This window comes from Conger conger, chromosome 1, assembly GCF_963514075.1.
Source record: "Conger conger chromosome 1, fConCon1.1, whole genome shotgun sequence".
Taxonomy (NCBI): Eukaryota; Metazoa; Chordata; class Actinopteri; order Anguilliformes; family Congridae; genus Conger; species Conger conger.
Genome location: NC_083760.1, coordinates 58732834 through 58745383, shown reverse-complemented (window position 1 = coordinate 58745383; position 12550 = coordinate 58732834). Strand labels below are relative to the sequence as shown.

The following is a 12550-nucleotide window of genomic DNA, read 5'->3' as shown; positions in this document are numbered from 1 at the left end:
TGATTGATCCATGAGTAAATGTTTGCATTTATACATTATGGAAATAATTTGTAAACCTTTAATTGTTGAGCACATTCAATCGTGTACAGTTTTCTAATATTTCTCATGTTTGTACGGTTAGGCTTTGGGTTGGTTTTCCCATCGGAGGGAGGGGGATGTGTGGTGTGACTGAAGCCCCTGTAGACCAGGAGGGCTGGCACCCGGGACTGTGCCATCGGCCCCTTCTGATTCCAAGGTCCTCAGCATCAGGGCTCTGAGACGGCAGACAGAATAGGCCTCTCTTTATATGATGCAGCGATTGCAATTGATTCGCCTCAATGAGTTTGCTTAACTAAGGATTGTCAAATCTGTCAAAAACATTATGTAGAACAAATAAATGTTCTGTTACATACCTGTCATCTATTTCTTTCTCCTGTTTTTTTTGTGTCAAACTTTCAAATGAAGACCCCCAAACCCTTAATGCAGCGTTCTCTATCATCTTTGATGTAGGTGCATGCTAGCATGTACGGTGGGCTCCACAATTATTGGCAACCATAATAAAAATGCCAAACGTTGATAATGATGTATATTTTCTGATCAAACATACAGGACTATTTACTTTTATTTCAATACATTTACTCTCATGTTTCAATGTTTTTTTATTTAGTAATCAAATGTTTTCTGAAAGCCATTTTTTTTATATAGGCACCCCTAATAATCATTGCAAATAAAATCAAAGTGAAATTGGCCATTTTACTTGAATTTAGTTAATAAAGTTCCTTCGGACTGAGATTCACTAGAGTATAAAAATGAGGTAATAAGCATGGAACATCCCTTTGTCTACAGTCATCAGTTTGGGAAAAGCCACAGAACTGTCAATTCAGAAGACACAGACGGTAATTGAAGTTGGGTAATGTATCCATAAACAGGTAAACATAGCACTTCACACTGTAAGGGCAATAATAAAAAGCTGTTAAACAGATGGTGAGGGAGGCGATAAGTAACCAAAGGTTTGCAGTTTAGGAATTGCAGAGATTGGTTGTGTTTTATCCAAAGTGACTTACAGTTGATTAGACTAAGCAGGAGACAATCCTCCCCTGGAGCAATGCAGGGTTAAGGGCCTTGCTCAAGGGTCCAACGGCTATGCGGATCATATTGTGGCTACACCGGGGATCGAACCGCCAACCTTGTGGGTCCCAGTCATGCACCTTAACCACAACGCTACAGGCCGCCCTTTAAACAAAACCGAGCATCTTGAGTTTGCCAAACCTCATTGGAAATATGACTGGAAGAATGCTATGGTCAGATGAGACCAAAATTGAACTTTTTGTCCATACACACTGACATGTTTGGCGGCGAAATGGAATGCACCTCACACCTGTCAAATATGACAGTGGGTCATTGATTTGTTTTGGAGATGTTTTGCTGCCAGTGGTCCAGAGGCACAATTTAAGATCAATGGCACAATAAATTCAACAATGTACCAGGAAATCTTGGCAGAAAATCTGGTTGCCTCTGCTTGGAAGTTGACTCTTGGTCATAGGTAGATTGCCTAGCAGGACAATGACTCCAAGCATGGATCAAAATCCACAAAGAAACAACAACCATGTTCTCCCATGAAAAACCTGTGGTCTGAACTGAAGAGGGGGGTATCACAAGGATATCAATAATTCTGATAAGTTCTGCATGGAGGAATGGTCAAAAATCAAACATCTAATCTTCTCACAAATCATAGGAAAGGACTTTGCCAAGGGTGCCAATAATTGTGCAACCTTGACTCCATTTAATCTTTAAAAAATTACACTGATTTACACACGTTGGAAAAAAAGCTAATTATATAAAAAGCAGAATTATCTTTGCAGTGGAGCTAGCTGGCTAGTAATGGGTGGCTGAATTTGCAAGTGAAGAGGCTGGCGACATACGATTGGCTGAAGGGCAAGGGCAAATAAGTCATACAAGCTGATATGCCACATTGGTTTAATTTCTTCCGATTTTTAAGATCAAGGTTCACTGATTTAGTTGATTTAGTTTAGTTCCAACAATGCAAATTTGGTCCAAATCATACGTAAAAACCTAGGAATAGTTCACAAAAGTAGGACTTTAAGAAAATTCTAAATGCAGGAAAATCCATCATGGCTTAATACAGTAAATCAAACTGGGTGCCTTGTACCTTCAGTGCCTGTCATCTTAACAAAGGAGTGAACTATTTTTAAGGTGATACATGCATGTTCCTTTGAAACTTCAAGCAAGACCTATCAGATCATCACTGAAACCCCCACAGGGGAAATGACAAGGTAGGACCAGTCAGGCCGGTTCAATTTCTGTTATTTCCCAGGAAGGAGAAAGAGCCTTAAGCATTTTGTTCTAAATCTAGCACATCACACTGACTAATTGCAGATCACAAGAACAGCCCACTCATCTGATCAATCTAGCGGTTACATCTACCCACAGAGGCCCAAGATCAAAACGCTCCAGAATAGACTTGGTGCGAAAAACAACAAACATCCAGTGAGCAGCAGTTCTGTTGGCAAAAACGCCATGCTAACGAGAGAGGTCAGAGGAGAACGGCCAGACTGGTCAAAGCCGACAGGAAGGTGACAGTAATGCAAATAACCACACATTACAGTGGTATGCAGAAGAGCATCTCTGAACACACAATGCAAACATCTTAAGTGGATGAGCTACAGCAGCAGAAGACTAATAAGTCTAAAAAATAAGTTTAATAAATACCTAATAAAATGCTCACTGAATGTACATTATAGTGACTGTTTGATTATATTAGCCAAAAGTATATTTGACCAAAAATGACAGGTGCCTGAATGCTGAAATGTTGATGCTGCTGAAATGCATTTTAAAAAAAATTTTTGTGGGGGGCTGGGGGTGCCTGCATCGCAACTGCAATCCTGTACAGATCTCAAACTACAAATTGGAAGCTATAAATCCTAAACTGCGTATCGCAGAACTACAAATCTCAAAATACAAGTCACAAAATACAAATGATTTTGGCACAATTCCATGTACCATAGGAAAAAAATCCACACATAAAAATAAAAATAAAGATTTCTACAGCCAATCATGGGAAGAATACCTCATAACCAATTGTGGCGGCAGTGGGGCAGTAGAAGGGGCTGAGATGACTTTGTCTTAGCATTTGCCATCTTTTGCAGGGCTCACAGGATGAATGCGGAAGACCACTGTGACAGTGTGATGTGCTGGAGTATGATGTCTAGACACCTGCACAGGTATTTTTGAACTCCCTAGATTGCTCAATATTATTTTTTGAATTGTGATGACTAACTCACAGGACATGACAAATACAACAGATCAAGGTTCTAGTTATGTCACGGGATGAATGACAAACCACTGCAAAAAAAGTCCCTACAACGAGAGGCACACGCTACTAAACAAAAGGGAAGTGTATTTACGTATCAGCTGAAATAATAAAAGCAATGATCATAATTGTATTTGCTTTATCATTAAGCACCTGAATTTCCATAACAGTAATTTAGTACAACGTGTATCATTTACCATACATTGACAAACACATATGCACACACACACACACAAATGACTAAGACATTAGTGGTTAAATATGAGCTAGCAGTATGTCCCCTCAGGCTCTAGTAAAAGAAAACAGGGGCTTCATATTACAGCACAAGGCTTTACAGCTGTATTACTTGTAGGCAATCGTAATGCAATACTTATAGGGGAAATACAATACATACAAATTAAGTCAACATAACTGTACAATATAACATATTTACAAAAGCTTTAAAGATGACAAAGTGCAGCAATTTAATTTCCCTTTCCAAGGTAAAGTTAAACCAGGTATTGTCCAGGTGTTGTTCTCCATGTTTTTATTTGTTTGAACTGAACATGCATTCAGACACTGTGGGTGTGACTTCAGTCCCAACTTAACTGAAAAGCCATTCTAGAATGAATTAATGATGTTGCAACATGTGAAAACAGCATTATAATTTTATGGATACATTTTTTTTATCTAAGATCATATTTTGCATCAAATATTGAAATATTAACAATGCGCTATAGCTAATTCTCAGTCAAGGACATGTTTTTCTTTTTGGCACCTAAACAATGCCAAGAAACTGCCATTCCTTTTTTCATATGCTGGCATTTCTCCTCCGACAAAAGGCCTTGAGTGAGTGGACTGGCAGCAGCACATTTGAACTCTTTTGGGAGGTGAAGTGGTCCAGTGCCCTACTCAGCACTTCTTTTTTGGAAAATTTGGCAGAAGGTGCACTGACAACAGAGCAGTGCATTGGAGGGTTCTTACTCATTGAGTTGTCAGTGTTGCTTTTGCCAGATGACTTAGAGGAGAATTCGTATAAGGTCTTGAAGAAGGCATCCTTAGTGTTTGTCTCCTTTTTGAAGAGTATTATGTAGCATTTTGGGAAGAAGTGGCAGCTCAGAATACCATAGTTGGAGATCAGAATGACCACCATTTCCACAGCGGGCAGGTACTTCCCACTGGTGGTGACGTAAGTGGGGATGAAGGTGACCCATGAAATGAAGTAGATGAGCATGCCAAAGGTGATGAACTTGGCCTCGTTGTAGTTCTCGGGCAGCTTCCGCCCCTTGAAGGCACAGCCGAAGCACATGAGTGCCAGAACGGCGATGTACCCCAGCATGGCCCCAAATGCAACGTAGGAGCCCTCAAAGCACTCTACCAAAATGGTGGTGGGGTTGGGTATGTTGCTCACCCTAGGGGAGCAGAGGACCAGCCAGAGTGTGCAGAGGACAGCCTGTAACCCCACACACACTCCGATGATCCAATATGGCCGGTAGAGCCTGTGGAGGGCTGTCCGGACACTAGACTTGAAGTGGAAAGCCAGCAGGATCTTGAGGGACTTGACCAGAATGCAGGAGACACAGCAGGTGAAGCTGACCCCATACAGCACCTGTCTCACCTGGCATTGCAGGTTGGTCGGCCGGCCCACAAAGAGTATAGTGCTGATGAAACTGCCGCCCAGCGACAGGAGCATCAGGTAGCAGATGGGGCCACCAGCAGCCTTCACAACTGGAGTGTGCCGATGTCTGAGGAAGAGCACTACCATGATGTAGGCCAGCAGGATCCCCAGGGTGGCCAGTGCCAATAAGACCATCCCAAACCCATCTTCCCATGTGAAGAACTCCAGAGTCTTGTGTATGCAGTAAGTATGTCCAGCTGGGGCCCATGCAATGTCTGTATCACAGCTGAAGCATTCATCTGTGTCTGGGGACAGAAATTGCATAATATTTGTATGGAGTTGGGCTTGGTATTAATAGTATGTAGAAGGGGGACTGAATGCATTGGCACATCAGCTAGAACTGACCTGTGTCATTGGAAAAGTGATTTTCTGTGCAGTTCATACACTCATAGCAGCAAACATGCTGGCCTTCAGCTGTCTTCTTAAACTGCCCAGGTTGACATGTAGGTGAACACCTTGATTCTACCTTCTGAAGAGAAATAAGATGTCTTCAGATGCTATAAATTATAAAATTGTCTCATGTGTAAACACAGAAACAGTAATACCATCGAGACTGACTACAACATAGACACTTCCTCTGATATACAGTACCTAGATACTGGTGGGGACCAATGGAGACTGGATTTGACTTGAGAGCCTGAAGGATCTGTGAAAGTTTTTTCCTCATTTCAAGCCCCCCTCAAACTGGCGAAGTTGTAAAAACTAGTTCAGGTGGATGTCTGTATCTGAAATGAAGTAAGGATTTACCTTTAAGTCCAAGATTTTCTCCCTGGTGTCCTGACTTGTATAGGAGAAGCTGCGGGTCCGAATGTCATACTGGGCCACAACATCATTGACACTGACGACTCCCTTGTCTGAACTCCACAAGGTGATGTCGTAGCCTAGGGTCAAGTCTCCATTGGAATCAAATGTGTAGTTTTTCCCTTCCATCTGAAATGTGGATTCCCTTAGTTCTGTCAGTAACTGAAAAGAAAGAAATGAAATATTTTTTGCTTAGACTTCAGTGGGGATCTATGGCAAAGAAAAGAACATATGCACTTTATATAGTTATACAGTTTATATAGTTTATATAGGGGGCATCTCCAGAACCAGATATCAAGGGCTTGATAATATTGCGATAATATCGCTAAGAGGTAAATGTATGGTATACGTGGATGCTGACTTAATTGGCAGTAAGAAACTGGTCTTGTGATATGGAGATCACAGCCTGTAGGTGTGAGCACTGCCTCTTATAACCAACAAGTGGGCTTGCCCCAGAGCTTGATGTGTGGATATATAAACCACAATGCACCTCACAAAAATGAAAGGAGCTGGTACTTTTTCCTCTCAGCGAGAGTGATGGCAGAACATAAGAATTAATTCATATCATTTACTGGAGTTGTGTCTGTTTTAGGCTAGATGTTAGCATTACCTCCCAGGGATGCAAGTCCTTGGATGATCTGCAGTCTTTCACAGAACAGAGCTTTGCCACAGCATGGGCGACTGCACTGATGGCCAAGTTTATGCTGAAGATGGACTCGGGTTTTATGTTGTTCATCAGTGTTTTTGTGGGAAGCCATCCCTGGGCCTTGGTGTGGTTCTGCCATGCGCGTAACTCCTTCACGAAGGAGCTGTTCTTTGGGGGCTCTTGAAGGTGCCTCAGGCCCCTCAGGTAGCGAAGAAAAGAAGGGGTGTCCCCACTCTTGAAGGTGAATCCCACCACCGTCCCGACGCTGCTCAAACTTCGCCCTCCCAATGCACTCTCAGAGGTGGACCAGGCATCGCTGGCAACCCAAACTTTGCCCTGAGCCCCCCCACCCAAAGAGCTGAATATGGCCTGCATGTGAGTGGGGGTGGCAAACGCAACAATGACCTTGACCTTTGGGTCCGCACGAATGGCCTTCACTGCCCGTGAGATCTTGTCCTCATAGCTGCTGTCAGACAGAATGACGGGAAGGATCTCTTTGAAGGCGATGCAGATCCCGGCTTCTGCCGTCTGGGACACAAAGCTGTTGAGAGCAGCGCGTCCGTATTCCCCGTCCGTGGTGACAATGCCCACCCAGTTCCACCCATTGGCTCTTAGGAGCTTCACCATGGCATTCGTCTGGTGGTTATCACTGGGCACAGTCCTCATGAATGCTGGGAAACGGTCCTTGTTACTTAGTATTAAGGCTGTTGACCCGTAACTTATCTACAGGGAAGAATCAACAGGATGCAATTTAAAACCAATATGGTAATTATGTAACTCATAAGAATTATGTTTATGTTTTGGACTGCAAATATAGAGGCAGAAAATAAGAGGCTAAGTACAGCAAGCATGGGTACAAAATGCTGGCACCTGCGGGATGAGCTCCAGATTCAGTTGCCTAGCAACTGCAATGGAAACTTCGGAGATGGTGGCTCCAATGACGGCCATGATGGGTCGAGGGCCGGACGAGGAATTCATCTGTGCCCCACAGCCTCCAGCTGGGTCCATTATAGACTTAGTGACATACAGAGCAGTGGTGACATCAGAGCAGGAGTCAAAAAGGCAGTACCCCAGTTTGATCCCACCCAACATGGGGGAATTGTTAATGGACTCCACTGCCTGGATCATCACCAGGGCCTTGTTGAGCCCTACCAAGTTCAGCCTGGACATCAGAAAGGACCAAGTGAATGTCAAGTTATGTGTTTCACAGACAATCAAACACACTATCATATAAACATGTGCTCTCTCTCTCACACATACACATGCATATAATATATTCTTCATCTCTATCTCACAACTCACTCTCATTCTCTCTCTGCCTTCACCTTACCTGCCTTCCCTCAGCAACAAGCACACGCAACACTGCGCACAGACAATCACACATGGCCACAGCCAGACAAACACAATAATGCCTAGCCCTTATCTTCCACAATGACTGAACAAAAACAAAGCATTATTTGGTCATATTTCTCACATGTGAATGAAAATATCACCAACTGTGATGTCTGTAGGAAGGATGTCTGCTACTGTGGCAATACCACTAATTTACTTTGGCTAGACATATCAAAGTTAATCATGAAACAGCACACACAGACTCGCAACAAAAGAGAAATAGAGGGAGGGAGACACCCCAGTACAACTCAAACCAACTGCACTGTTGGACTTAAATACAGAAGGAATCATCACAAGTACCCCCTATAATGGCATGAAAAAAGACCATGGTGGTGGTCAGGTGAGTTTTGCATGCTTTTAGTGTGAGAAAAGTGCCAAATAAATGCAATAATTATTCATTATAATTTCCATCTAGCAATTCTGCCTAGCAGTTATGTGGCAGCTACAGTAGCTAAAACAAATCAGTATCAACTTGTGATTGCAGAAGCTGACATGCATGAGAAAGAACACCTGTTTTACATTGAATACCCTAGTTACATCAATAGAGCTAAGCAGTTGTGTGTTTACAGTATGTGCCATATTTGCTCAATTTTGCAACTGCTCAGGAAGTACATCATTATTTTGTTTTACCGAGAGAATAATAGCTTTTAAATAAGAGATTGCCCTTTGCACATTCGGCAAACAGTGTTTAACATTGATTACTCATTAACAGATATCACAACTGGCCTATGATGTTGGCCCACTTATAAATCTTGTTGTTATAGAATTCTAGGTGTATTTAACCATATTGTATGGTATTTAGAAATTACATGAAAATATTCTCTGTACATTCAAAGTCTTTTTAATGAAGAAAAGTTTCAGTATTGGTATCAGTGATACCTTCCCAGGTATTACGGTATCAGATAGAAACCCAAATTTGTGATATTGCCCATCACTACTCTCCAGTCCCATGGATACTCACCCTATACACTCAGGGGGTGCTGGGTGTGTGAGGCTGGTGTTGAGGATGCCCTTGTGGATGGGAAAGAGTCCAGCAATGTTGATGTCCCCAGGGACCGAAAATCCAGGGGACACATGGACAGTTCTGCCCAGTGGAACGGTGAACCACAGGAACAGGACACAACCTAATTGTGCCATTTGACTCGCTCTCTTTCTCTCCATGTTTATCCTTTCTTTCTGTCACTCTCCCTTTCTTACTTGCTTTCTTTCTCACCCTGCCCTTTTGTCACTATCCTATGCAGTTTTATTTTTTCTCTCTTTTTTGTTTGTCTCTTCTCTCTTGCCTCCTTCTTCCTAGGTAGTTCCTGACAGACTGACAGTTTTAACGTGAGCGCGCTCAGTAAATGCACAGACGGAGAAGCATCACTTCCTTGTGCATTCGCACCCTCCTCGGGGCGGGGCAGGTCTTCCTTCGGACGCCCGCACCCTCTCTCCCTCACACTGCCCTTGAGGCACAACACACGTGTTGCTCATGTTTTAAACTCTCAGCGTCCCAGTTATTACAAAGCCTTTCACTGGAAACAGCGTGGTGCTGACACTGCAGGACCCCACCTTATTAGGTACAGTCATCCCATCAGAAACCAGATCAGACTCATCACCAGGGCCCCACAGAATCTGATAACAACAACAACAACAACAACAACAATAACAACAACAACCTTGCCCCCAGTTTGTGTGAGAGTTGTGTGTTCTGGTGAGGGGCAGCTAGTTTGTCATAGAAAATGTGGCAGAAAACAAACTATGTGTCAGCCACATATACAGCTGACAGGAGCATACACTTGGGCTGAACTGTCTCTCGCTCTATGCGTTTTATTAATAAATTGCCAATAGTGTCAATATCTCAAAAACTATTTACTGCACACACATAGTTGAAGACTTAAATTAAGGAAGAGACTTGTACCGTTCATGAATTTGAGACAGAACAAATTTACAGTGTACACAAAAGATACAAAAAATAAAAAACAATTACAAAACGCCTTATGTTTTTATAGTTTAACACTGAATGTCTCAATTGATAAGTCAAGGACCAACCCAGAATTACTTTATCTTTGTGCATAGACTTGATCTCAATGTGTGAACAAGATTTAGTAAAGCCATCTACAGGCATTCAAATTCCACATGAGTTTTTGCAAAACTGCACCCAGATGTCCTAAATGTGTCCCCAAATCTCCCCAAATACAAAACATCTGCATATCTTTTTGTGCAAACACAATGATCAGAAAAGCTTACTTTTTATACACAATGTAAAGTGTGTTTTATTCAAATATATGAGAGTATGTTGTAAAAAGCATGCCCAAGGTATCGAAAAAGCTCTCCAAAAAGGATTACTCACCTTAACGAACCTGCATCACATTTCTAATGGAACTTTATTTCAAAATTAGGTTAAGGAGAGCCGCCAGTGAAATTACGGGTTTATATAGCAAGTCCAACGGAAATGCTCACTTTACGTATTACGAATCTGAATATTGATTCTGCTATGCGAACGCAGCGGCATTCCGTCACCAACATATGACACATTATACCTTGCTGGAAAGGGTAGGAAACCATCTACAATTTGTTTTACATTAGTTCAATACTGAAATGACTTCGGAATGCATTTATGCAACAATAACAAGTAGTTCAAGATGCCATTTGCTTAGGTATAGTCCCGGCAAAAACATTGTTTTCTAGAAAATGGTTGAATGCATTAGGAAATAAATTTCAACGTTAGTCAGAAAATAGTCGTAGCTTCATAACCATGTTGAATTTGGTATTTGGTTACATAAATATGTCGATCGAATAACTTGAAAATCAAACTTGTATTTCTACCAAAACGGAAATAGTTCAGCTGGACATGGTGAGAAAAAAATCTGTCAATGTGTTTATTCATACAACTTATGAATTCTGTATTTTTGTTCTTATATTGGAACATGATTTTTTAATGTAGAGAAAGGGTAAGAGGATGATAGGAATCTAAACTGCTGTTCTCGCTAGCCAAGAGTGTTTTTAACCATTTGGCATCGCCGTTTTGCGGTTTCACTACGTCACAGTTTTTGTATGATATACATATGAACGCAACAATAATTTGACACCTTCATTGTTTTAGGGTAGTTGGACACTCATCTATAGATTAGATGTGAATCTTTGTATATATCTTAATACATTTCTTAATTTCAATCTGATTGTGAGTTGTACCTTTGAGAGCTGTTTGACCATTCCTCCATACAGAATCTTTCAACATTTGTCAGATCCCTTGCAGGCCCATGCATGTGCACTGCACTCAATTCAAATAACAAATTTGTGATCTGGATTTAAGTCTGGTGGCTGGGAGGACCACTGCCATCATGTGGTGTGTGCATGTGCACACACAAACAGGTACGCGCACACACACATGCACACACACCAACAAATTATATTCTGAATTTTTGTAAAAAAGTTAAGTAATAAGTACAAAAGTCCACACATCCACACATGTATCATATTATTTCTGATGTATAATTCAAATTGACTACCGAGCCGATGGACCTTTTAACCTTTATGCATATTACATGCCCTTAGTCAAACTGCTTCTGTCTACTAGAGGGTGTGAAGTATAAAGAGGATGGAAGGATGTAATTTTCTCCTGTACAATATTCTGACAGCTGGTTCTTTCAAATACAGTCAATACAGTAGACTACTTTCAAATGATAAATTGCCTAAATCAGTGGTCCTTAATCCAGGTCCTGGAGAGCCACATAGTATGCTGGCTTTTGTTTTACTCAGCATTTAATTGATCAATTAAAGCAGTTCATTAGGGTTCACTCACCTAACCTCATTTCTTGGGTCCGAATTGATTGCTGATATTCTGGCAAAAACAAAAACCAGCACAGCCTGCGGCTCTCCAGTCCACTGACCTAAATGAACTACAGTTTGCCGTTATTAAATTGACCTTCTTCTTCAAAATCTTGCTTAGGGAAATGAACTAGTAATACATTATTTATTGATAGAAACTGGTCCACTCAGATACATTTCTATCATTTCTTTATTACATATTGCATGACAGCCACTTTTCTATTCTCCTGCTGTGATGCGTGGATGACTGTCACCCTGTTTAACACTAGAGGGCACTGTTATATTGTGAGTCTTCGAGGACTGTCATGTGCTTCTGCATTTGAACTTGAATAAGATGTAGTAAAATACGCAGGTTCAGACCTGACCAGGTACATTATTGTTTAGGGTTTAGTATAGTCGTACTGACAGTGTGACTGACATACTAACCTGATTCCTACAATCCTGTTGATGTAAAAGTCATGACCCAAAGGAACAGGACTCCGAAATACCAGTACCCTTCACTGCAAAAGCCAAAAAGGTTTTATAGATTGCCACAATGAGGTAAGAACTGGGGTAAGAAAGCAAAAAGGTTCATAAAACTAGTTCATATTTTCTGTTTGAGAGAGAAAATATACGTTTTTTTGTTAAACTAAAAGGCTTGTTTAGACAGACTTTTTTGCTGTGGGCCCTCCAATGTCCTCTGAACCAATCGGCATGTCCCTCTTCTCAGCACAGACCCGCACACACACACACAGACACACACACACCCATTCCCTTGATCCCGTGTTTCCACTCTTTGTTCTGTGGGATTAACTCCATTGTCTGTGCCCGGCAACACTGAGTGCTGCCTCCACTGGCAGCTCAGTTTCTCAGCCTGGGGACCATGGCGAGAGGATCAGCTGGTGCCAACAGGAGGACAGAGTTTCACCCCTCCAGTCACCTGTGGAGACATAGT

General features: G+C 41.7%; 1 protein-coding gene across 1 annotated transcript; it reads right to left on the bottom strand.

The window, feature by feature from the left end:
• Window positions 1–3821: 3821 nt before the first annotated feature.
• On the bottom strand, window positions 3822–10258 carry gprc6a (G protein-coupled receptor, class C, group 6, member A). Its single transcript, XM_061259685.1, has 7 exons — window positions 10139–10258; window positions 8768–9420; window positions 7285–7576; window positions 6379–7137; window positions 5715–5930; window positions 5313–5436; window positions 3822–5212 (listed from the first exon to the last, which is right to left on the bottom strand). The coding sequence occupies exons 2-7, from the start codon at window positions 8965–8967 to the stop codon at window positions 4101–4103; spliced, it is 2703 nt and encodes a 900-aa protein (XP_061115669.1). The 5' UTR covers window positions 8968–9420; window positions 10139–10258; the 3' UTR covers window positions 3822–4100.
• Window positions 10259–12550: the final 2292 nt, after the last annotated feature.

Bases quoted from the DNA above. Each gene is read 5' to 3' on its own strand.
- gprc6a (XM_061259685.1), bottom strand. From the start codon at position 8,967: ATGGAGAGAAAGAGAGCGAGTCAAATGGCACAATTAGGTTGTGTCCTG. The intron at 7,577-8,767 runs GTGAGTATCCAT...TCTGATGTCCAG, and splicing joins GCACCCCCTGAGTGTATAGG to GCTGAACTTGGTAGGGCTCA. The intron at 7,138-7,284 runs GTGCCAGCATTT...TCTTCCCTGTAG, and splicing joins ATCTGGAGCTCATCCCGCAG to ATAAGTTACGGGTCAACAGC.